General features: G+C 43.5%; 1 protein-coding gene and 1 pseudogene across 1 annotated transcript; one reads left to right on the top strand and one right to left on the bottom strand.

Moving 5' to 3' along the window:
- The first annotated feature begins 2,351 nt into the window (after window positions 1-2,351).
- Window positions 2,352-18,766, top strand: Fem1b (fem-1 homolog B). The gene is made up of 2 exons (XM_021172482.2): window positions 2,352-3,233; window positions 16,036-18,766. Exons 1-2 carry the CDS (start codon window positions 2,986-2,988, stop codon window positions 17,669-17,671), a joined length of 1,884 nt encoding a protein of 627 aa, XP_021028141.1. The 5' UTR covers window positions 2,352-2,985; the 3' UTR covers window positions 17,672-18,766.
- A 4,346-nt stretch (window positions 18,767-23,112) lies between these two features.
- LOC110301013 (dCTP pyrophosphatase 1 pseudogene) lies at window positions 23,113-23,609 on the bottom strand (annotated as a pseudogene).
- Window positions 23,610-26,491: the final 2,882 nt, after the last annotated feature.

Below are 26,491 nucleotides of genomic sequence, written 5' to 3'. Positions count from 1 at the left end.
GGGAGGGAACTTGGAGGCAAGACCTGACTCTAGATCTGAAGGAATAGCACTGACTGGCTTGCTACCCAGGCCTCACTCAGCTTGCTTTTGTTTTGTTTTGTTTTGTTTTGTTTTGTTTTGTTTTGTTTTGTTTTGTTTTTTTTCGAGACAGGGTTTCTCTGTATAGCTCTGGCTGTCCTGGAACTCACTTTGTAGACCAGGCTGGCCTCGAACTCAGAAATCCACCTGCCCCTGCCTGCTGAGTGCTGGGATTAAAGGCATGCGCCACCATTCCCGGCCTTCAGCTTGCTTTTTTATACCATCCAGGACCACCTGCCCAGGGTTGGTACTGTCCCCAATGGGCTGAGCCCCCATCCCCACCCCCATCAAGAAAATGTCTTACACACTTCCCTACCGACAATCTGAGGGAGGTATTTTATTTCAGCTGACATTCTGCCTTCCCAGATAACTCTAGCTTCTGTCAAGTTGACAGGAAACAAACAAACAAACAAAAATAGAAGACAACAACAAAACAGCCTCCAAGCCTCCCAAAACAAAAACAAAACAAAAAAATCACTCCCCTTCAAAACCTTCACAACTAGCCAGCACAGCCTATCAAACATTTGATTTTCTTTCTTTTTTTTTTTTTTAAAGATTTATTTATTTATTACATGTAAGTACACTGTAGCTGTCCTCAGACACACCAGAAGAGGGAGTCAGATCTTGTTACGGATGGTTGTGAGCCACCATGTGGTTGCTGGGATTTGAACTAAGGACCTTTGGAAGAGCAGTAGGGTGCTCTTACCTGCTGAGCCATCTCACCAGCCCACATTTGATTTTCTTACAACCTGAAGTCCCAGTGCAAAACAGGCCAGCTTTCCCTCCTACTAGTTATGTCAGCGGAGTTAGGGATTTAAAAGATGGTTTAGTGGTTGCTCTTCCAGAGGATACAGAGGATTCAATTCTCTTCCACCACATGCTGGCCCACAACCAGTCTTTAATAGGACCTGATCATTTCTTTTGAAGGCATGGTGGCATTCATGCAGACACAGAACTCGAATACATAAATACAGAAATAAATATTAAAAAGGAAATCTTATCTTCAGTTCTTATTTCCAAGACTGTTTTTTTAAATAGTGTAAGCCCCTCCCCCCGACATTTGCATAGGGATCTGAAAATAGGTAACTGTGTCATAGGAGATAATCTGAGAAGTGGTCTCATCCTCCACTTAATCCCAGCCTCTCCTAACTGGCCTTTGAACTTCTAAACGCTTGCTTCCTGGGCTACTTTCTGCACACATTAGGCAGCATGCACGTGATCTTTAAAAAAGAAAAAAAACGCCATCTTGTCACTTTCCTATTTAAAACTCCCTAAATGCCATCCCAGAGTAAACCAAACCGTTTGCATAGGTCACTGGGCCACATGACTTGCATCCTGCTGACTTAATCCTTTAGAACTCTTCCTACAGTCAGCAGCCACACTGCTTCTGTTCTGAGCTCACCATCTGTCTTCTGCTCAGGATCTTTGAACTATTTCCATTGCCCAGCCTCTGTTTTGGGCACCTGTTACGGAGGACTTCTCTGACCACCTAGGCGAAGTCTCCTAGTCCACACCCATAGCCCTTGTTTCATAGTAATGAAATGGTAATGATATGAATCCAACAACTAACTCTACATTATTTATTTGTCTGCTTCCTCCACACAACCACACAAGCCCCAGGAGAGAAAGGCCTAGCCTAGATAAAGAAATCTCTGATGCTAACCAAAGCCTGGTACGTGAATGGCTTATAGCATTCTTTGGATAAATGCTCTTTTCAAATCCTAACAATTCTGTGACGTAAGTGAGACAGCGGAGGTTCTGCAGGGTCAGGACTAGAGACTGGTTCAATCTGGCTATGACTGCTGCCTCTTAGCTCTTTACTTACACACTTAATCCCCTTTGCTGGGAGGTCTGGTGGGGCTTTCAGTTGCTTTTCAGTGAAGCGGCTCTCGCCCTCCCAAATTTCGGAGGTTCATATAGCCCTTATTCAAAAGTGGATCTTTTGGGTCCTCTTACCCCTTTTCCTGTGCCCCCCACCCCGCTCCCCCGCGCGTGAATCACTGGCAGACAGTATCCCACAGTAGTAATCATAAAACTGAATGTGCTTTCTAGCCTGTAGATTCGGTAGCCTTCTCTCCGCCCCCAGCCTTGACTAAGCATCCTAGGGTCCTGTGGGGGCGAGATGGCTCCTTGCGTCAAGGGCACTAGGGACTTTCAAACCGCATCACAGCTCGGCTAACTGCGCACAGCGGAACCTTTCTTTAGGATAGCCTCGTTTGCCCGCCGGTCGGTTTAGGAAGCAATACCTACTTAAGCGTCCCTCCCACTCCCGCCTTCCCTCCCTCCCTTCGGCTTGGTCTGCGGCGGCTGCTTTCCTCCCGCCCTAAGTTCCGGTGCTGGTGCTGCCGGCGCGGTCCGCGAACACCCACGCGCGGCTCGCGGGAGCCCCGCTCGCCACCAGAACCTTTCGATCGCCGGTGGGCGAGTGCCCGCTGTTTTCCTGCGGCGAGGAGCTAGGCGGAGGCCGTTCCAGACCCTCCGGCCCAGCGCGGGCAGGCGTGCACATCGCTCGCCATCCGGGGCGCGCGCGGGCCTCTCGAGACCCCAGCGGCGACCCGTAGCTCGGGCGCGCGCCTGTCGCAGCCCGCAGGAAGGAGGCGGCCTGAGGCCCGGGGCGGCGGCCGCCATGGAGATCCCCTCGGCCCAGGGCCGGTGCCTGGGGCCTCGGGGGCGGCCCTGACCGTCCTTCTCCCCGCCCGGGCCGGGTCCCACTTGTGCCTCCGGCGGTGCTCGGCCACCTCTGCGTCTCCGCCCTCGCTGGGTCGCGCTGCTGCCTGGACACGGCGGCGGCGCCCTGTTGAATGGGCTGTGAGGGCCCGGGTCTGAAGTGCTGGTGGACGCGGCCTCCGGGGGCGCAAGGCAGCAGCAGCGGTGGCGACCAAACGGGTGTTGGAGTTGGCGGCGGCCATGGAGGGCCTGGCTGGCTATGTGTACAAGGCGGCCAGCGAGGGCAAGGTGCTCACTCTGGCTGCCTTGCTCCTTAACCGGTCAGAGAGCGATATCCGCTACCTGCTGGGCTATGTCAGTCAGCAGGGAGGACAGCGCTCCACACCCCTCATCATCGCAGCCCGCAATGGGCACGCCAAGGTGGTTCGCTTGCTGTTAGAACACTACCGTGTGCAGACCCAGCAGACCGGCACCGTCCGCTTCGACGGGTAGGTACATCCCAACTCCATCCTCCCTCCGACGCGCGCGGGCCTCCCAAGCCCTGGATCCTCTCATCCTTCATTAACCCTGTTTTCATGTGTGGACTCAGTTCTTTTTCATACCCCTTCACCCCCATTGATGCCCACCTCGTCTCCCAGAGCTATGCTTTGCTGCCTTTTCTTATCGACTCCTACCCTTTTCCCCCTGTAGGTGGTAGCCACACCCTGGGTCTTGAGATCTATAGTCTTCATTAGTCAGCGAACACGCACTGTTGGAGTGGTGGCTGCCCATCTAGGTTTTTGTATCTTTATATCAGCACTGGCGTAGTAACCTAGATCGGAAATTAACGAGATCAACAATTAAAATTGAGGACCTTTTGATGCTTCATTTAACCTCCCCATATCCCTTCTTCCCCCCCCACCCCCCACCCCCTGGTCGGATAGAGCCTCAAGCAGGTCGCTGGGGCTATTCTGTTAAAATAAGCCCCTAGAATCTTGTCATGCAGCCGGGCATCTCTAGCCACGGTTCTGACTCTCCCACAATGATGGCCAGTATTTTTGGCTGTACAGGTGGCTCTGGGCCTGGCGTAGAAGTTACGCCATTGCTAAATTACATGTTACAGGGTGATACAGTGGGAAGGTTTCACAAACACTTAACATTGTTCAAAAATTACTATTATTCTAATCATTTTTTTCATTTGAGGTTAATTGTACATATTTTTGGGGGGCGGAGGAAGATTACAGAGTCGTCACGTTTGATGTTACCTTTTTTTTTTTTTCCTGTGCTGAAAGATTGCGGAATGATTGGCATAATATAGATGTATTCAGTTTGCTTTGTTTACATTGGTTTTTGTTGACCTGTAAATGAATAAGCTATTACTAGTTTAGCATTTTCTTTTGCAGTAGATGGAATCTACTTATAGAAATGCAATTTAGTTTTGGTTAGTAAAAACTGCCTGACCAAAAAAGCCTGTTTGGAAGCATTCTTATATTCTCTACCCCTCCCTCCCTCCCTCCCTTACTCCCTCCCTCCCTTCCTCTCTACCTCCCTCCCTCCCTCTCTTCCTCCTTCTTTGCTACTTCTGTTTGGTCTTCAAAACCAGGTCTTTAAAGCATCTTTTTTTTTTTTTTAAAGATGAATGTTAAATTTTGTTTGTTTTTTTTCCTCCTTAAACCATAAAAGCTTTTGAGTCAGTTTTAAATGAGAGGGAAATGATTTGGACTGTTGTATTCTAATGAAATGCCAGCCTCTGGGTCCTAGCTTATATTTGGTGTTAGTGTAGATAGTAGGAAGATGAGCAAATATGGCAACCTGATTCATGCCTATTCTTTGGCTTTGTGTCCTAGAGATTTCCAGCATCTCACAGCCTTACCTACACCTGAAGCAGGATGGCCCCACTATGTAAACACTCACATCTCTTAAGTTAGGAATGAGTCCCTGTAGTAGCAGCTGTTGCTATGGAGCTTGTTGAGATCTGGGTTGATAAGAGAACCTGTCAGGAAGACATTAGTTTTCTCACAAATTTAGAAAGGCTCTGGTCATCGCTGTCTCAGATCATGGATGAGAAAGCTATTTTGAGGTGACAATGAAAAGAACCTGATGCCAGGTGTGGTGATGCAGGCCTGTAATCCCAACATTGGGAAGTAGGAAACGTATGTAAATTTGAGGTCAGCTTGGTATTATAAAGAAAGGTTCCAGGCCAACTAGTGCTGCATAGACCCTGTATCAGAACAAACAAGTACCCCTCCGCCTGATTCCTGGTGTGATTGGAAATGCAGTTTTGAGCCTGTGTACCTGAATATCTTGTTCACCATTCTGCACAAACTAGTGAGATTAAGAAATTCGAAAGCAGACAGTTGTCAGATATCCACTGTGTGCTAAGCTTTTGGTAGGGGTCTGTATTCAGAGACAAATGAGACTTCCATTGTAGAGGCTGACAGTTTGCTGAGAAGGGAGGGGAGAATCAAACATTAGTAATCACAGATAATCTGCCATTTAGGCTAATAAGAGTCCTTGAGGCTGCTGAGAGAGAAAAGAGGAAGAGGAAGCCCTCAGCTTTGTGGTGGTGGAGAATCAAGGCTTTACAGAGGAGGTAGTATTTGAGCTGGATCCATGTAGTTGATAAACCATCACGCTGTATTCTACCTAAAAGCTTTTATAACCTCTTAGGAAACCAAGTAGATTGGTTCTCAACCTGTAGTTTGTGACCCCTTTTGCAGGGGTCCCATACCAGGTATCCTGTTATGATTCATAACAGCAAAATTATAGTTAGGAAGTAGCAACAAAAATAATTTTATGGTTGGGGGTCACCACAACAGGAGGAACTAAACAAGTGGAACTAAATAAAGTGTTGCAACATCAGAAAGGTTGAGGACTACTGCTCTAGAGCAGAGACCACCACCTAGAATAAGCCTTGTCAATCATTTGAGTCCTTGCTCACTGTTTTTGGAATAATATTTGAGATTATTTTGCTTATGGCTCAGCATGTGAACAGCAGAGTTGACAGGTAAGTAGAGAAGATCTCCATGAGATGAAAAAAGAACTTTGAGCTTGTGATGGATGGGAAGCTACCAAAGATACTGCAGAAAGGGAGCAGAACCAAGGGAAGCCACCCTGCAGCTGTGGGATAATGGTGCTGACCTGGGAACTTAGGCCTGACTGCTTTGTGCTAGTTTGGGAACCACTTGTTGTTGAGCAGGTTTGCTGAGACATGGGTGAGGAGAGCTTGGTGGGAAAATACTGAAGTTTTTTGTTGGGCACTCTGATTTTCTTTTTTTTTCGAGACAGGGTTTCTCTGTATAGCTCTGGCTGTCCTGGAACTCACTTTGTAGATCAGGCTGGCCTCGAACTCAGAAATCCACCTGCCTCTGCCTCCCAAGTGCTGGGACTAAAGGCGTGCACTACCATGCTCGGCCATGAGCCCTCTGATTTTCTTTTTCTTTTTTTTAAAGATTTATTTATTTATTACATGTAAGTACACTGTAGCTGTCTTCAGACACTCCAGAAGAGGGCGCCAGATCTCGTTACGGATGGTTGTGAGCCACCATGTGGTTGCTGGGATTAGAACTCTGGACCTTCGGAAGAGCAGTCGGGTGCTCTTACCCACTGAGCCATCTCACCAGCCCCGAGCCCTCTGATTTTCAAAGCCAGTGTTAGGATGAGCACTTAATGAATGTCCTGTGAGAGGAGAGGCAGGAGGACCACATCCTCCATCTTTGCGTAGACAAACATTGGCAGTGTGTCAAGGAGCTCTGTTGGTCTTGAGAATGATATCCAGGACTTTAGCTAAGGCACTGATCGTGCACATCTAATGGGTTTTCATTTTCATTCCCAGTGCTTGAACTAGGTATTTCTATTTCAAGCAGAACCAGGAAATGAAAGCTAGAAACCCTTCAACTGCAAAAACTCCTTACCTCATGGATGCCTTTGTTCTTGAAGAGATTGACCAGATTATTCTTTACATATATATTACAGAATTTGCATTGCAAGTTTGGATTAAGGCTAGAAAGATCAGTTTTTAAAAGATGGATTTATTTATTTGTTTCCTATGAGTACACTATAGCTGTCTTCAGACACACCAGAAGAGGGCATCAGATCCCATTACAGATGGTTGTAAGTCACCACGTGGTTGCTGGGATTTGAACTCAGGACTTCTGGAAGAGCAGTCAGTGCTCTTAACCACTTGAGCCATCTCTGCAGCCCCCAAAATCCAACAGGTTTATGGTATTCATCTTGTTCTTGTGTGGGTCTCCTATCCTTTCTGTTATTGCTCTATGTGCAGGCGCCTGTTTCCACTCCCACTTTTGCTGTAGCAGTTCTAGGGCTGGGATTACACATGTGAGCCACTGAGTCTTGCTTTTTTAATTGTTAATTATTTAATAACTAAAGTTATTTTAAAATGTGGGTTCCAGGTCTTGAACTCAATTGAGAGAGGATTATCAAATGTTTTTACTGGCTGAGCCTTTTCACCAGCTCTGAGATCATTGTTCTACAGTGCTTCATACATGAGAGCTTAGTAAATGGTGCATTAATTTTATTACAGCTTTATATTCTGTTTTTAAAAATTGGAATTGCTGGGCTGTGGTGGTACAGTAGTTTAATCTCAGCACTTGGGAGACAGAGGCAGCCAGATCTCTGAATTCAAGGCCAGCCTGAATAGCCAGGGCTATACAGAGAAACTCTATCTTGAAAAAACCCCCCAAAACCAAAAATATCAAACAGAAAAAAACAAAACCAACCCAACCAATCCCTCCAAAATTGGTATTTTTGTTTTAAAGCTATGTAGATTATACACACATGTGCATACATGCTTGAGTGCACCTACCTCCCCATGTTTACACACACTTTTTTTGTGAGAAAATATCTGAGTTTTAGTTGCCTCTGTAAAAACATATATATACATACATGCACAACATACACACATGTACATACAAAGCAATAAACAAAAAAGTAGGTAATTGGAACTGTGCTATAGTTCCTATTATATTTCTGTATGAATAAAGGAGAAATGAAAAATACCAGACTATCTTGGGAAAGTGAACAAGTACTTTACATTGTAAAAAGTGAAGGGCTAGCTAGATGGATTAGTGGGTAAGGGTGCTTACCACCAGGCCTGAGGACTTGAGTTTAATCCTTGGAAAGCACAAGGTGGAAGGTGAGAATCAACTGCAAGCTGTCCTCTGATTCACAGTCACGTCATGACGTGTGGGTGTGCATATATACACTAAATAATTACAATTTAATAATAATGCTGCCCATGCTGGTCCACGCCTTCACCTGAGCACCCTGGAGATAGAGGCAGGAGCATCTCTGAGTTTGAGGCCAGTCTGGCGTACATGATGAGTTCTAGGACACCAGAGCTACTTAGTGAGACCCTCACAAAGTAAAACAAAAGATTTAAGTTTTGTTTTGTTTTTTGTTTGTTTTTTGTTTTGGTTTTTCGAGACAGGGTTTCTCTGTGTAGCCCTGGCTGTCCTGGAACTCACTCTGTAGACCAGGCTGGCCTCAAACTCAGAAATCCGCCTGCGTCTGCTTCCCGAGTGCTGGGATGAAAGGTGTGCGCCACCACGCCCAGCTAGATATTATTACTATTATTGTTTTTTTCAAGACAGTTTCTCTGTGTAGCCCTTGGAATTTGCTCTGTTGACCATGCTGGTTTTGAACTTACAGGATCCTCTTGCTTATGTTTCCCAAGAGCTGGGATTAAAGATATGCATCACTATCTTACTAATATATACAAAAATCATATGAAGTGAATGTGTACCTAAAATTTAAATTTTACCTTTTCATCATAGATTGTAGGAAATTTGAGGTCAGAAAGATATTCTTTTTTTTTTTTTTAAAGATTTATTTATTTATTATATGTAAGTACACTGTAGCTGTCTTCAGACACTCCAGAAGAGGGAGCCAGATCTCGTTACGGATGGTTGTGAGCCACCATGTGGTTGCTGGGATTTGAACTCTGGACCTTCGGAAGAGCAGTCGGGTGCTCTTACCCACTGAGCCATCTCACCAGCCCCAGAAAGATATTCTAATTGCTTTTTTGTTTCATTTTCTCACCTCATGCTTAAAAGATGGGGCTGGAGAGAAATAGCTCAGCTGTGAAGAGCTTATACTGTTCTACAGAACCTAGGTTGGGTCCCAGAATATCTATGAAGTGAGTTACAAGCCCATCCACTTGTCACTCAGCTCCAAGGGATCAGACATCCTCTTCTGGCCTTCTATGGATATCTGTACTAGTGCAGTACTTGAATACAGGAAACACACCTCTACAGCCCCATGCCTTCCCCACTTACAAGTAAATACAATGTAATAAAAAACAAATACATAGTTAAGAGATGTTGGTATTGGGGGCTGTAAGATGGCTCAGCCGGTAAGAGCACTGACTGCCCTTCTGAAGGTCCTAAGTTCAAATCCCCAGTAACCACATGATGGCTCACAACAACCTGTAATGAGACCTGATGCCCTCTTCTGGGTGTCTGAAGACAGTTACAGTGTACTTACATATAATAAATAAATAAATCTTAAAAAAAAAAAAAGACGTTGGTATTAACATGCTTAGTAACAATGTGTCCTTGAGCTGGCTTGGAACAGTTGCTTTTGTGTGTGTGTGTGTGTGTATGTGTGTGTATATGTGTGTGTGTATGAGGAATAAGAAGGTGTTGGTACTAGAGATAACTAGAGGGTCTTGCATATATTCTGCAAACAGTCCATAACTGATTAGGCCTTATGAATTGGTTTTAAAAGTATGAAATTGCCATATGCTAGGAATACAAATATAAGCTATTTAAACATCAAGAAGTGTTACATTAAAATATGTCCTTTACATACATTAGTTTTACACTAGCAATTAAAATACTACCTTTTCTCAGTATGTTCCAGGCTAGAGAGCAGCTACTTAGTGAGAACCTGTCTCAAAATGAAATAAAACAAACTAATTATTTTCACTTATTTATTTATTTGTTGGGAAGAAGGTTAATACTACTGGCTTACTATAGAGTAAAGGCTGGCCTCAACTTTAGGATTTTCCCGTCTCAGATTCCCATTAGGCAGGTGCTACCATACCCAGTTTAAAATATCACTTAAAAAAAAGATTTTATATATATATATGTGTGTGTGTGTGTGTAAATACACTGTAGCTGTCTTCAGATACCCCAGAAGAGGGTATCAAATCCCATTACAGATGGTTGCTGGGATTTGAACTCAGTCGGTGCTCTTAACCGCTGAGCTATCTCTCCAGCCCTTAAAATATCACTCTTGGGCTGGTGAGATGGCTCAGTGGGTAAGAGCACATGACTGCTCTTCTAAAGGTCTGGAGTTCAAATCCCAGCAACCACATGGTGGCTCACAACCATCCGTAATGAGATCTGGCGCCCTCTTCTGGAGTGTCTGAAGACAGCTACAGTGTACTTACATATAATAAAAATAAATAAATCTTTAAAAAAAAATCACTCTTGGTTTCATTTATTTGTTTGTAAACTAAGGAATTACTCAGGACCAGGCATGAGAGTGCATGCTTGTAGTCCCAGTACTTGAGAGGGTGAGGCAGGAGGATTGCCAATTTAAGGCCAGCCTGAACTATAAGATTTCTAGGCTAGCCTGTTGTAGAAAAATCACCCACCAAAAGAAAAAAGGAGTGGAGGGGTCAATGGAATGCTAGCTAAGCAGTAGCTTTGTGATTGCTAACTGTGCCTCTTCCCAACTGTCTGACCAAAATTCATTCTAGTTCAAACCAGTACATTTAAAATTTCACTTCATATGCAGAGTTCAATAAAAAAGTTTTTTCCTTGTCACAGTATACCATTTGCACTACTATTATAAAATAATTAGGCTCTAGTAGTAAACCAAAGGTATAATGTATAGGACTTCTGCACTGAAAATTACAAAGTGTCTTTTTGATAAACAGAACATAAAGAACTAAACAGAGAAAGACTTCAAGTTTATGGTTTAGACATCTCAATAGCCTTTGTGAATATTACAAAAGGATCTCTGTACATTTGATGTTATTCAAATCACACACCTAGCAGGCATGTGCACATATGTGAAAACTGCAGGCCAACTCTAAAAGTATGTAGGAATATAACTAAGGTAATTTTGAAGAGAAAATAAGAAACTACCATAATTAAATGTGACATTGGTGCAAGGATAAAATAATGTATCAAGAGAACATTCCAGAAATAAACTCACTGCTGGAGTTTCTGGCTAATGAGATAGGCTCCAGTGGGACTGGGAATGTAGTTCAGTGATAGAATGCCTGCCTAGGGAGCATGGCACCCTCAGTTCAAGTCCCCAGCACCATGGCAGGAAAAAAAAATTCCATGGAAATTCAGGTAGGAGGCACACTATTTAAATAAATAGTGCTGGAGCAAATGACCGGTATGAGAGAAAATCAGTCTCTATTCTTTTTTTTTTTTTTAAAGATTATTTATTTTATGTATATGAGTACACCATTGCTCTCTTCAGACACACCAGAAGAGGGCATCAGATCCCATTACAGATGGTTGTGAGCCACCATGTGGTTGTTGGGAATTGAACTCAGGACCTCTGGAAGAACAGTAGGTGCTCTTAACCACCGAGCCTTCTCTCCACCCCAGCCTTTATTCTTACCTCATATGATGCACAACATTTTGTTTGTTTGTTTGTTTGTTTTTTCAAGACAGGATTTCTCTATGTAGTCCTGGCTGTCCTGGAACTTACTCTGTAGACCAGGCTGGCCTCGAACTCAGAAATTTGCCTGCCTCTGCCTCCCAAGTGCTGGGATTAAAGGCGTGTGACACCACGCCCAGCTGATGTACAACATTTCAAACTATTAGGGCCTGGAAACTTAAACTACGAGGGCTCAGTAGTATTTACTACTCATCCAGAGGACCCAGGTGATTAGGGGCTAGAAAGGACTCCATACTGAGACTCTGTCTCAACCCTAACAATAAAAGACTATTTAGAATACCTTTATTCATAAAAGCCAATCCCTGGAAACAACCAAAATGTTCATTAAGAGGACAGTGGATAAGTAAACTGTAGAATACCCATACAACATAATACTACATAGCATTCAAAAAGAAACTGCTGATATACCCAGCTACATGGAAGAATTTCACAGTTGTGTCAAAAGTCAAATATGAAGGAGTATGCTGCAGGGTTCCAGTATTAGGAAATTTACATCCCAGGCAAATGATCTAAAGGGGAACTGACTGGGAAGAGGCTCAAGGAGAACATTTAGGATGATCAAAATGTTTTATACCTGGATCAGAAAAGGAGTCCATAGATGTATTCTCAAGATTCATAGCTGATGAGATGGCTCAGTCGATAAAGGCATCTGCTGCCAAGTTCAATTTGCAGAACTCACATAGTAGAAGAGAGAATTGACTCCCACAAATTGCCCTCTGACTTTCACCTGCATGCTATATATATATATATATATAATATATATATATATAATACATGTACATAAATTAAGGTAATACAATAAATAGAAATTTAAATTTAAAAAGATTTGTGCATTTTACTAGGTTTGTAATTCCAACTAAGCTGTAGACTTAAAGAGGTACAGCTGACTTTAAGGAAAAATATCTCGGGTATCAACTTGTTCATACAAAATCTTTCAATGTCTCTAGTACTGTATTAACTACTTCAAGTGCAGTATAACTCAATCTTCACAATAACCTGCCAGTAGCCCCATGTGGTAGATAAATAACTGTAACCATGTCTTTCATGCAGATATGTAACTAATAGATTTTCGTAGCACCAAACACACCATAAGATTTTTGAATATCTGTCTTAGTCAGGGTTTCTATTCCTGTACAAAAAAAACATCATGACCAAGAAGCAGGTTGGAGAGGAAAGGGTTTTTGTTCAGCTTACCCTTCCACATTGCTGCTCATCACCAAAGGAAGTCAGGACTGGAACTCAAGCAGGTCAGGAAGCAGGAGCTGATGCAGAGGCCATGGAGGGATGTTACTTACTGGCTTGCTTCCTCTGGCTTGCTCAGCTTGCTCTCTTATAGAACCCAATACTGTCAGCCCAGAGATGGCACCACCCACAATGGGCTCTCCCACCCTTGATCACTAATTGAGAAAATGCCTTACAGCTGGATCTCATGGAGGCATTTCCTCAAGGGAGGCTCCTTTCTCTGTGATAACTCCAGCTGTGTCAAGTTGACACAAAACTAGCCAGTGCAATATCATAAAAAGTAAAAGTATCACCTGCAAGGAAACAATACATCAATATTTGTTTCAATTTCAAAAACACTTTTCCGCTGTGGGAGTGGTGGCGCATGCCTTTAATCCCAGCACTTGGGAGGCAGAGGCAGGCAGATTTCTGAGTTTGAGGCCAGCCTGGTCTACAGAGTGAGTTCCAGGACAGCCAGAGCTATACAGAGAAACCCTGCCTCCAGACTGGAATTAACACATTGTGTTGAAAATAAATACAGGTCCAGTGGAATGGCTCAGTCGGTAAAAATCACTATGGCCAGACCTGATCATCCTAGGACCATATGGTCAAGTAGAGAACCAACTCCCTCAGCTTGTTCTCTCACTTCCAGATGTGCCCCTATATTTCTCCCTCCCCCCCCCCCTCTTTGGGACAAAGGTGTGCAACATTACTTCTGACTAATATTTTTTTTTTCAACAAGAAAGGGATAGAGGGTTTTTTTTGTGTGTGTGTGTGTGTGTGATGTTAACTGGGACTAATTTATGCTTTTCTAAAGTCTTAGTTCATTTTGTACTGCTGTAACAAAATATCTAAGACTGATTCTTTTTTTTTTTTTTTTTTTTTTTTTTTGGTTTTTCGAGACAGGGTTTTTCTGTATAGCCCTGGCTGTCCTGGAACTCACTTTGTAGACCAGGCTGGCCTCGAACTCAGAAATCCGCCTGCCTCTGCCTCCCTAGTGCTGGGATTAAAGGCGTGCACCACCACGCCCGGCAAGACTGATTCTTAGAGTGGAAATTTATTTCCCATATCTTGTAGGCTGGGACATTCAAGGTGAAGGGAAGTTTGGTTGTCTGACAAGGGCTGCATTCTGTAGTGAAGAATGCTGCCCTTCCGCATGGTAGAAGGCAGAAGAGCAGGTCAGCCTGCCACTGTCAAGAGCTGAGCCTCTTTCATAAGAGCTGTAATTTCAAAGTGTCAGGGAGGTACCCTATCTGCAGTGTTTACACCTGACTTTTGGAGAGGCATTATGGGAGTTGTACTCTCACTTTGTGGGGGGCTGTAATTTGACCTGTGTCACAAGTAAGGTTGTGTAGTGGAAGCTCATTAATAGGTTTTCGGTGTGTTTGATTGTCCTAGTAAATAGTTATTTGGTCATCACTCTGTCCTAATACTTGTCAGATGTACTTACTGGTTCTTGCATAGTAATTCTAAATATCTTTAGCAAAAAGTCTTCTTTTGGGGGGGGTTCCATGAAACCATTATCAGTAGAATTAAAATTAGGAAAAGGCGACTAGAGGAAAAAATGGGAAAGGATGGACTTGTCAGAGGAGTCTAGTTTTGTAGAGGTTGGAAACCCTGCCTGTAACAGTGGCTCAGTGAGTGGCTGGTAGCTGTAGCCTCAGTGTCCACAGTGTCCAGCCAGGGAGTTGCTTGGGTAGTTTCTCAAATGCTAGTTGTTTCCTGCTGTCCATGCAGTGTAATGATTTGCTTCAGGAATATATCCCGTCACACAGTATACAAACACATCATTTGGGGGGATACAGCATGCTAAAACACATTTTGTTTGTTTTTTTGCTTTTTAGAGACAGGGTTTCTCTGTATAGCTCTGGCTGTCCTGGAACTCACTCTGTAGACCAGGCTGGCCTCGAACTCAGAAATCCACCTGCCTATGTCTCACAAGTGCTGGGATTAAAGGTGCGTGCCACCATGCCAGGCTCTGGTTGTAATTCTTACTCTGTTTCCTGCCTCAATGTTGTGTAAGCATTACTCCACATTTATTTTCTGATTTGTTGATTAAAAAGCCGATCAGCCAATGATTGAACAGGGCAGAGAATAGGGCACTCAGCCAGGGGATGATGGGTACAGGAGAGAGAGGAAGTGGATTACCCATGGGGAGAGTCCAGGAGACACCATGAGAAAACAGCTCTGAACAGAGAAAGCCCTTAAATGCAGATATCTGGGGATTTTGGCTGGGAGGTAGGCAGATTAGTTGAGAGGATTAAAATCGAGTAACACTGCTCAGTTGTTGTGTCTTTAAAGCATCTTAAATATAATAGTCCAGTCTCAGTTAATTTAGAGCTAGTTGGGTAAGAGAAAACTTTAACACACTTCCTAAAAAGCCAGTAATAACATTGTATGACCAGTGATTGTTCATTCTTGTTGCTGTAGTTTTAAAGCAATGATCCTCAACCTTCCTAATGCTGCAATTCTTTAATTCAGTTCTTCATGTTGTGCTGATCTCCAACCATAAAATTACTTTAATCGCTACTTCATAACTGTAATCTTGCTGCTGTTATGAATTGTAATGTAAATAGTTTTGAAGGAAGGGGTTGCCAAAAAGGGTTATGACCCACAGGTTGAGAACTGTCATCTTAGGGCTGCTGTCACATGCTTTTTGTTTTTTTCTCCCTAAAGCAGCATCTTAACAGAAATAATGTAGGAACTGGAGCTGTTTCTCTAAATGGGAAAACTGAACTCTGGAGGTGTCCTTGGTCTACAGAGAGGCAGGTCATGATGTCCACTGAAGAGTCAGCATACCTTTCATACCTTTGGTAAAAAGGCCATATAGACCTCCAAACATTGCCTCTGCATTTTTGCTTGCTTTGCTTTTTCTGGTTTTAAAGCTGTGTGTACCTGGTATTGGTCCTCACCTTCCTCCTTGAGACAGGCTACTTTGTTTTTAGATGCTGAGCACATCTGACCCACTGCCCCATTAGCTTCAGGGATTCTCCTGTTTCCACCCCATAGTAGTAGTCTCCCATCCTACAGTAGTGACACTGAAAAAATAGACACTTGCCACTCTTGTCACTAAGTGTGTTCTGGAGATTTGAACTCAGACCCTCATGCTTGCATAGCAAGTACTTTCCCCACTGAGCCAATCTTCTCAGCCTTTCTTCTGTGTTTTCTGAAATGTAAAATGCTGAAATTACTTGTTGCTAGTAGAGAGTATTCTTCAGGTTAAAAAAAATGACTTTAGAAAAAACAGTAACAATTTTATTGATCCCACACTAGTAAAGTGCTTTGCTGAAATTACTTGTTTTTATTTCTACTCTAACTGATACTTTAGTAATGTTTGGGAAAGTGGAGTTTTGGTTGGTGCCTATGAATGCATGTCAGGGTCTGTTAGCCCACTGTCTGACTGACTGTACTTTCTGTGTGTAGGTATGTCATTGACGGTGCCACTGCTCTTTGGTGTGCTGCGGGAGCCGGACATTTTGAAGTTGTTAAACTTCTAGTCAGCCATGGAGCCAACGTGAACCACACCACAGTCACTAACTCAACTCCATTGCGGGCAGCATGCTTTGATGGCAGACTGGACATTGTGAAATATTTGGTTGAAAATAATGCCAATATCAGCATTGCCAACAAGTATGACAACACCTGCCTAATGATCGCAGCATATAAAGGGCACACTGATGTGGTCAGATACCTCTTAGAACAACGTGCTGATCCCAATGCTAAAGCACACTGTGGAGCCACAGCTTTGCACTTTGCAGCCGAAGCTGGTCACATTGACATTGTGAAAGAACTGATAAAATGGAGAGCTGCAATAGTGGTGAATGGCCATGGGATGACACCGTTGAAGGTGGCCGCTGAAAGCTGTAAAGCTGATGTCGTTGAACTGTTGCTTTCTCATGCTGATTGTGACCGCAGAAGTCGGATTGAAGCCTTGGAGCTCTTGGGTGCCTCCTTTGCAAATGACCGTGAGAACTATGACATCATGAAGACATACCACTATTTATATTTAGCTATGTTGGAGAGATTTCAGGATGGTGACAACATTCTTGAAAAAGAGGTTCTCCCACCCATCCATGCTTATGGGAACAGAACTGAGTGTAGGAACCCACAGGAATTGGAGGCTATTCGGCAAGACAGAGATGCTCTTCACATGGAGGGCCTTATAGTTCGGGAACGGATTTTAGGTGCTGACAACATTGATGTTTCCCACCCCATCATTTACAGAGGGGCTGTCTATGCTGATAACATGGAGTTCGAGCAGTGCATCAAATTGTGGCTCCACGCACTACACCTGAGGCAGAAAGGTAACAGGAATACCCACAAGGATCTGCTTCGGTTTGCTCAAGTCTTCTCTCAGATGATACACCTCAATGAAGCTGTGAAGGCCCCAGACATAGAGTGCGTTTTGAGATGCAGCGTCTTGGAAATAGAGCAGAGCATGAACAGAGTTAAAAATATCTCCGATGCCGACGTCCACAGTGCCATGGATAACTATGAGTGTAACCTCTATACCTTTCTGTACCTCGTGTGCATCTCCACCAAGACACAGTGCAGCGAAGAAGATCAGTGCAGAATTAACAAGCAGATCTACAACCTGATTCACCTGGACCCCAGAACACGGGAAGGTTTTTCCTTGCTACACCTGGCTGTCAACTCGAACACACCAGTTGATGATTTCCATACTAACGATGTCTGCAGCTTTCCCAACGCTCTGGTCACAAAGCTCCTGCTGGACTGTGGCGCTGAGGTAAATGCAGTGGACAATGAGGGGAACAGTGCCCTCCACATTATCGTCCAGTACAACAGGCCCATCAGTGATTTTCTGACCTTGCACTCCATCATCATCAGCCTTGTGGAGGCTGGAGCTCACACCGACATGACAAACAAGCAGAATAAAACTCCGCTAGACAAAAGTACAACTGGGGTGTCTGAAATACTACTTAAAACTCAGATGAAGATGAGCCTCAAGTGCCTGGCTGCCCGAGCAGTTCGGGCTAATGACATTAACTACCAAGACCAGATCCCCCGGACTCTTGAAGAGTTTGTTGGATTTCATTAAGTGACTGGATGTGTAAAATCGTTTAATGTGGTGCTAAAAAGTAAAGGACTTTAATCACAGACAATAGAATTCTGTGTTTGTAAATTCTTCTTTTCTTTCCACTATCCTTTCAGCCCATCGTCCTTGGTTCCGTGTGCCTCTTTTTCTCACATGGTATTGAGTTCAGCACACTAAACAGAGCAGCGCTGTTCAGGTGTAACTGGAAGGTGTATGGACATTTGTTTGTTTCTTTTTCTTTTTCTTTTTTTAAAAGAATGAATGTAAGCTTTTTGTGTAATGGGGCATTTGTGATTTAAAATTGATGATGTTTTAAACAGCTGCCTACAAAAGTATTTCTGTTAAGTTGATGTCAGCATGTCATCTGTGCAGCAGTTTTGAGGATTTCATGAAGAAAATGAACTAAAAAGGAACACTGGGAGCAATGGGAGATGCTCAAGCCCTGCATGGATGGTTCTCACTTCACTGTGTGTGTGCAGTGATACAGCACATTTTACATCAGGAGGACTTGAAACACTTAGCTACTGATTAATAATCTGAAAATTATGTGCAGTTATTGTTGGAAAGTTGAATTCCTGAAAATCATTGTGTTCTGTTAGTGTCTTCTAACTGGTGATCTTAGCCCAACCTTGCGGACATTGCTAGATTCCACCCTTAGGCTTGAATTCTTCTGGTCTCTGATGTAATGATGAATCTAAATTGCATTTATGCATTTGATTTGGCTCACAGACCTAAGTAAGGAGCACACTGTATTATGAAACATTGTCACAGTATAGCTAGACATTGTACTTCGTCCTTTTCTAGCCCTGTCCTTGTGTGTTGTATCTTTAAAAATTGGAAACTGCCTTTCCATAGGGCATTTGTGTCTCCCTAATTAGGTATAAGATGAAAAGGAATGAGGACACACGTGTGATGTTTTTACTTAGTCCATTGTAAGATGTAGGAAAACCAGGAGTAAGGTATAGGAAATGAAGTATTTGATGAGGAAAATGATTCTCAGTGCCACACAAAAGGTGTATCTCAGAGCTGTAGACTTTTCTACCACAGAATGTGGTACTGAGGTCTTTGGGTTTTTGCTTTTTTTTTTTTTTTTTTTTTTTAAATCAAGCAACATTTCAACTCTTAAGAGTATTCTGTGATTTTTTTTTTTTTTCTCTTAAGCATCACAGAAATTCAAGTTGAAGGAACAACAGTGTCTGCTGATGCTAGGGATGAGAATGAAAGTGAAACTAGTTCCTGTAACTTCCTCTAGTGCCAAATGAATGCTGCCTAAGCTACCCCTAGTGCATGGTACCGTTCCTGGAGACACCCACAGCTTTGTGTTTTCCTTTAGTGAAAAGCATTGTCATGATACAACATCAGATATAAACTTTAAACAACCTGTAAGAGTTCACAAATACTTTACCTGTGGATATTGCTTTTAAAACATAGGAGAATGGTTGCAGTTGGAGTAGTACAAAGTAACCAAGCCAAAATCAGCACCTAGGGCCTTAAACAGATACCCCATAAAGTGAAATACCAGGAGAGGGCAGGAAAGGAGACCTAAAGTGTCCTGCTCCAAGGGTGCAAGATGCAGTTGCTGTAGTTGTGCTTCGTGTGTGTCCTTGTGTTAGTTATTTTCCTAACTTGAGAGTTTACATGGAAGACTTTTTTTCTGATGGCTTAAAGGGAGGTGTTGGAATGCCCTAATTTGGGAACTTCTGACCTAGACCCTCTTGGTGTGACTTAAGGCGATATTGATTCACCTTGCTCTGGCAGCTCTCAGTGACCTGGAAGAGGTGACACACTGCACAAGGTGAGTCAGCCCTGCCTCTTCTCAGGCTCAGGTCAGGTCTTTCCTTTACGGACACTAAGGCCCATTGAGGACAGTGAGGAATAGCTGTGAAACTTAGTATTCAGTTGGTTCCATTTTTTAATGTATATGATTTTTAAGCACCCAAACTTAAAGTATCTATCAGATAATACTGCATGTTTTAAAAACATTCTTCCTCCTTCACTACCCAGGACCAACACTGTTCTAAGACATTATTTATATATGAGGATAATAATAATATACATATTCAGATGTAGAATTACAGGACAGCTTTTGAAGGAGGGAAGACAGTGCTGAGGAGGGTGGAGGGAATGGAACGGGGCCTGTGGTGGACTAACTAGATTTGTTTAGTTGTGTAGTTGCACACTATGCACTCTTGCTGAGGGTCTAATTCTGTCTGTACCATCACTCCAGATTTGCATTGTGGAACACCTGTATAAATCCATTATAGGAGCAAGTGTCCTCATGCCTGGCCTTCCCGTTATTTGTTTTTGGTAAAATTCTTTGAAAGTATGCTCAGCCAAATGTTCCATGAACTTTTGTTTTTAAAGAAAAATAGGTGTGAAAGGTGATAGCATTGTAGCTAGCTCACTAGGCTGTCATGTGTTGCAGCCATGTCTGTCATTTGATGTTTGTTATTGGTAGAATCATGCTTTGAATTGTAACCCTTCCTTGATAGTGTTAGTGATTTCCCCAGAACATGTCACTTGTGTAAATTGTCACATAAATTTGCATGAGCCAGGAGTGCAGGAGGGTGCTTTTCACTTTTCATGCAGTTAGGAATTAAAACCTTACACTTCAGTGACTGACCCCAGGCTGGGCAGCAAAGCTATCTATCCGTCCTCTGTGGAAGGAGAAGGGGTAGCTGACTCTGACACTCTGGCTTTTTCCAGTCCACTCTTGATTATAATCACAGCACAACCACCCAGAGGTTCTTCACTGTGGGAACTTTAAACATGCAAACCAAAACAACCTGGCCCATCTGCCATGCTTTGGTTTTGCTAGTTTCTGAAAGGGGTTTTGATTTCATTACACTAATAGTTGCTAGATGGTGATTATGAAGACTTAGGCATGATAGCATTGTTTGACATAAACTGTGGTTAAGGGATTAAAACCTCCCTAAAGCCAACACTTTTAGACAAACATTTCTGAAAACTCAAGTCCTAGAGAGGAGTTGCTCATTGTAATTGAGGCATCAGGTTAAAATGAGGTTGCTTTGGATAATCCAAGCAGCAGAATACCCGTGTTCTGGGAATATGGAAGCCAAAGGATGGGTGCTACTTGTACTCTGTTGGCTGAGAAGAAGCCAGTGGCTGAACTTGAGTAGGCGGGTTAAAGTATCTGTGCCTCGTGACAATTGTAAAAATCCAAAGTGTACTTTCTCAGCTACCCAGATATCAGTGCACGCAGAAGTGCACCCTTCTCATGACTTAACTGCAGCAGAAATAGGGAAGAGTAAAACCCTCAACTCTGCCTTTGGCTCTGAACTGATTTCAGTCAGATTCTAAGCTGTGCTCACTCTGAAAGTGCACAGCTCCACTCTGGATATCATCTGACAGCCCCTCCACATGTACATACACTGAGGGGCTTCCTTTGAAGTTTCTGGCAAAGCTGTCAGAGATGGGCCAGGCATACAGCAGCCCCTTTCTCAAGCCTGGAATCTGGAACAAATTCTATAGTGACAATGCTGATCGGTTGACTACTACAAATGTAAAGTAAATGTGGTCTTTAGTCCTAGGTTTGTGGAGTGTACCTTTGTGTTAATGTGTAGGGAAGGGACAGCGGTTTGATGGTTATGGGGAGTGCGTCACTGATAAATCTGCAGGGCTGAATACTGCTAAATTATAGCTTTACAGCTTTCCTTTAGGGGTGAATCATGGGATGAGTAGCCTCATCAGAGAAATGAAGGCATGAAGATGCAGGCCTGCCAGGTGAGGACACAGGCAGGCTTTGCACCTATTTCCTATCAGGTATTGTAAAATGTGTGCATGGCTTTTTTTGTTGTAGAGGAGAAGAGCTGAGGGGACCTCTCCCTGCAAGCTTTCCTAACCAGTCTTTTCAGACGTACATAGCTGGGAAGTAAACTCTGGCCTTAACCTACTGGCAGGACCCTGTCCTTTGTAATAGTCACCACACCCTGCAGTCCTTGGTGCAGAGGAGCTACATAGTTGTAGTCTAGTAATTCACCGTGGTTTACCGCGAGCCCGTGACGTCATTCTATCGTGCGCTCTTGTCAAGCCATTTATGTGACTTTAATAAGCTTAGTAACTTTGCTGACTGCACCGGGGCCTATCAGTGACTTATATATTGCATGATGTCTTCAACTTGAGTTTGACATGTAGAATCACCTTTGAGTTCATGGCAATTGACAGTCCTAATGGCTCAGCTAATTTGAAACTAACAACTTTGCTGTGTAAAAGGAAAAATGGTGTTGTGTTCAGTAAATGTTTGAAAAAAAAGTACCTTGAAGTTTGTGTCTTTATTGTTCGATGTGAGATCTTTTGTTGAGTTCCTTTTAAAGGGGTTGTTGAAGTTATATGTGTGTGGGGTGGAATATCCTCTATTAAAGCTCAAATCGTAAAGCTAAGCTTTTCCTTCTCATGTCCACTTGGACTCTGTAGAGACAAAATCATAAAATGTCTTTTAGAAGCTCCCCATACGTTTTCTGTGTTACCTTACATTACATTTATTTTCTCTTGAAGAGTGCAAATGGACTTCATGTTTACTGTTTAATATGTCAAGCATGTTTTCCTCATATGTACATTTAAAGATATACAACTTCATAGCATGTCTATGGATGGTCTTAAAGTCTGTTTACTCGGATTTTTATTGGTGGGTATTTAGATGTTCAGTTTTCTCAGTGATGTGGTAGTGAACCCTGTTTACAGCTGCTTGCTAGCCTTGCTTTTACTTCTGCTTTGAGTGTGTTTACTGTCCTGGCAGACTGTTAAGTCCCTCTGTCCTCCCCACTCCTCTGATCCCCAGCTATTAGCTCAGTTAGTTTTTGCCAGGGTGGTTAGTGAAGAATGGTTTCGTTTGGTTTTTATGTGTGCTCCTTTAACTCTGTGTGTCTTCGTGATTGGGCTATGGCTACTATTACTTCAATAGACATTACATGGAAGTTTAAAAGGAATTTTTTCTCAGTTATTTTTTGAGAAAGTTGTATCAGAACTTTACATTTAAGAAGTACATTTATTTTGAGTGTTCTGTATGTGTTGGAGGGTGGGTGGGGTGGGGGTAGGTCAGAGGTCAGCTTTCAGAAGTCAGTTAATCTCTGCCATATGAAGACTGAGGTCAGGTTATCAGCTTTGGGGCAAGTGTCCTTACCCACCGAGCCATATTACTGGTCCAGGATTTTACATTTTTATGTTGTCAGATTTACCATATATATATATTTTTTTTAAGTGGATTCTGGGCTTCATACCCAGATGTCTTTTTAATGTGTGTTTTTTTTTCTGTTTGAAATTCACAAGCTTTTATGACTTTTCTTTTCTCCTTTCTCCTTTGAAACCCATCTGCCTTAGTTTAAGGTTTTTTGTTTTGTTTTGTTTTTGTTTTTGCCTTAAGTCATTTTATTGAGTGAGAAAACACTTGAGCCCAGACTTAATAAGACCAGATTAGCACCACATTTCTATGTGGAAGCCTGGTTTCTCAACTCAGAGGCAGGGTCTCCAGCCCCACAGCCTGGTTTTCAGAGATGGTCCCACGGGGCAAGTCAGTGTACTTGCAGGCAGAACCTCAGGACAGATGGACTGGGCAACGTTAGCGTTTGGTGTCCTTTTTGGAGATTACTGCTTGAGGTAATCCACATGACAGTGGGCTGCTAATGCTACCAGGTAGTTGAGGATATCACTAAGCTCCCCCTGAAGGGCTGCTCTCTCCTTTGGCAGCCATGCTTGAGGACCAGGCTCTGCATCAGACTTGCACTGGAAGAGTTCTGCCAGCTGGCCCACTTCTCCCACCAAGGCTAGCAGCAGGTTCCGTGGCCGGTGGAACTGCTCCCAGTCCCGCTCAGCAGCAAACTGCATGGAGGTGTCAGATGTCCTCAAGCGTGGGCCCTGCGCCGGCGGCAGCAGCAGAGTCTTCTTGCCCCACACTACTGCCCTCACCGCCACCAGCGGTGGACATTCCGCCCACCAGTCCTTGGCTTAAGTTTTAAAAAGAGACTGACTTTAAATTTTTATATGTATGGGTGTGTGCCTGTGTGAATTGTGTGCACTGTGTTCATAGAGGTGCCCAGGAAGGCCAGAAGAGGGTGTTGAATCCTCTGGGTCTGGAGTTGTGAGCCCTCTAGTGTAGGCGCTGGGAACCAAGCCCAGGTCTTCTGCAAGACCACTCCTGACTCCTGAGCCATTTCTCCAGCTCCCTGGTTTAAAATTTGACCTACCTGGAATAACAAGTATTCAGCTAACCAAAGAAATATTCTCCATAGGTTTGAATTAAAAAGTAAATTACTGCAAGGCAGTTGGGTTTAAGTTCCTTTTCCCCTGTGCTGATCTGGAAGCACAAGCAGCTCTGAGGACTGACCTATTCCTGCTGTGGCTGAGTGGGAGGTACTTCTGCACGAGCCTTCGGGCTTGTAACTTGGGACAATAATACAATAATATTATCTAACTTGCACTGGGATGATCCAATGAGACAGTCAAAAATGCCTGGCAGATAAATGCCAAGTGCTTTTAGGTAGGCTACTGTCTTTTCACCTCTGCGTGTGTTAATGTGAGGGATAAGTGACCTTTCCATTGTTGTATGCCTGCTTCTCCATGTGAACACTGGTGTCATTTGTATGTTAAAATATTAAAGCCTGGGGGCTGGAGAGATGGCTCAGCGGTTAAGAGCATTGACTGCTCTTCCGAAGGCCCTGAGTTCAAGTCCCAGCAACCACATGGTGGCTCACAACCATCTGTAATGAGATCTGGTGTGTCTGAAGACAGCTACAGTGTACTCACATACAATAATAAATAAATCTAAAAAATATATATTAAAGCCTGAGCCAGGCAGTGGTGACTCACACCTTTAATCCCAGCACTTAGGAGTCAGAGGCAGATGGATTTCTGAGTTCGAGGCCAGCCTTGTCTACAGAGTGAGTTCCAGGACAGCCAGAGTTACACAGAGAAAGCCTGTCTCGAAAAACCAAAAAAATTATATATATATATATATATATATACATATATATATATATATACATATATATATATATATATATATATATATATATATATTAAAGCCTTTTCACATTTATTTACTTGTGTGTGGAATCAAGGATGGCTTGCAAGAGGAGGTGGTTTTCTTTAATCCGGGAAAGCTCCAGGGATCCAACTCAAGTTGGTCAGCCTTGTTGGCTGGCACCTTTTTTTTTTTAACCTGCTGAGCCATCTCAATGAGCTCCCCAACAGATGGTTTTGTTGAGGCTCGTGAGAAAGAAGGCTCATCCGTTTAGAGCACTTGTTGCTTCTGCAGAGCACCTGGGTTTGGTTCCTAGCTCCCTCAATGGCGGCTCATAAGCCTCATTACCTTCATGTGACCCAAAGCCTGGCTTCGGAGGGCAGCAGGCGTGTACGTGGTACATGACAAAAAACACTTGATGTTTTTAAGATGACTTTAGACATCTTAAAAAGGAATCGTTGTGTGTAGCACCAAGTCAGTGGATTCATTTAGAAAGACAGGTTTGCAATTCTAAGCCTCTCCTCCACAGCTCTATAGCAGAGTCTCAGGAAGCCTGGGTTCCTCAAATTCAGTGTGACTGAGGATGACCTTGAGCTGTTGTTGCTCCTTCCTCCACCTGCCAAGTGCTGGATGATAGGCATACGCCACCACATCTGGTCAGTCCTGGTGGTGCTAGGAATCACATCCAAGTCTTGGTGCATGGTAGGCAAGCACTTGACAGCCACATCCCCAGTGGTACAGTTTCTAATTCTTTCAGTCTCCTCCTCCTCTTTTTCCTCTTCCTCTCCTCCTCTCCCCTCTCTGTTTCTCAGGTATTATATATATATGTGTGTGTGTATAATTTATTTATTTTATGCATATGAGCACACTGTCACTGTCTTCAGACACACCAGAAGAGGGCATCAGATCCCATTACAGATGGTTGTGAGCCACCATGTGGTTGCTGGGAATTGAACTCAGGACCTCTGGAAGAGCAGTCAGAGCTCTTAATCACTGAGCCATCTCTCCAGCCCCCCATTTATTATGATTTTATATACACACTTCCAAGTGTTTATATTAGAGGCTCAAACTTAGATTTGGGGTGGCCATCCTAGCCTATAGATCTGAAAAGATCTCTTAGTACACCCCTCTCATTTTGTAAAAAATAATTTATGTGTATTGTGTTTTGCCAGCATGTGTATCTGTGTGAGGGTGTCTCAGGTAGTTGTGAGTTGCTGTGTGGGTGCTGAGAACTGGGTCCTTTGGAAGAGCAGGAAGTGTGCTTAAGTGCTGAGCCATTTCTCCAGCCCCAGAAACCTTTCATTTTATAACTGAGGATTTAATCCCAGAAGTAGCATCATCCCTGGTCACAAAGACTGTCAGGGTTGGAAGTGGGCTCTATGTCTCCTGCCCATGGCGCTGCACTCCTCCGAGACCAAGGATGCCTCTTGATGCTATCTGTTGTGCTGTGTCATGGGGCTGAAGACTCGAGGTAGCTTTGAGACGTGAGAGCATGTTTTTCTTTGTTTCAGGTAACATCTGTGTACTGACATGACAGAACTAGGGTCAACTGCAGTACCTGCTCTAGAGGACCACAATGTGACACAAAGTCCAGGTTGTATCATCTCACCTGGGGAAGAGTTGGACCCTCCAGTCTGTCTGTTAAACTGTGTGCTCAAACATCAGAGCAGATGAGATTGCAGTCTGTCTGTTAAACTGTGTGCTCAAACATCAGAGCAGATGAGATTTTCTCCTACATCCGTGAGGAGGAACCCACTAACTACAGATGTACCTTGTGAGGGAGAGAGACTTGGCTATCTTGTCTGGTTGAAATTGGCAGTGACTCATCATGCCAGGAAAGAGGCATG

Source organism: Mus caroli, unplaced genomic scaffold (genome assembly GCF_978045245.1).
Source record: "Mus caroli unplaced genomic scaffold, Mus_caroli_1 scaffold_11, whole genome shotgun sequence".
Classification (NCBI taxonomy): domain Eukaryota; kingdom Metazoa; phylum Chordata; class Mammalia; order Rodentia; family Muridae; genus Mus; species Mus caroli.
Note: the sequence above shows the minus strand (reverse complement) of the source record. Positions and strands in the feature narration are given on the sequence as shown.

Excerpts from the sequence above, each read along its gene's own strand:
- Fem1b (XM_021172482.2), top strand. The coding sequence starts at position 2,986 with ATGGAGGGCCTGGCTGGCTATGTGTACAAGGCGGCCAGCGAGGGCAAG. Across the intron at positions 3,234-16,035 it reads GGCACCGTCCGCTTCGACGG|GTATGTCATTGACGGTGCCA; the intron begins GTAGGTACATCC and ends TTCTGTGTGTAG.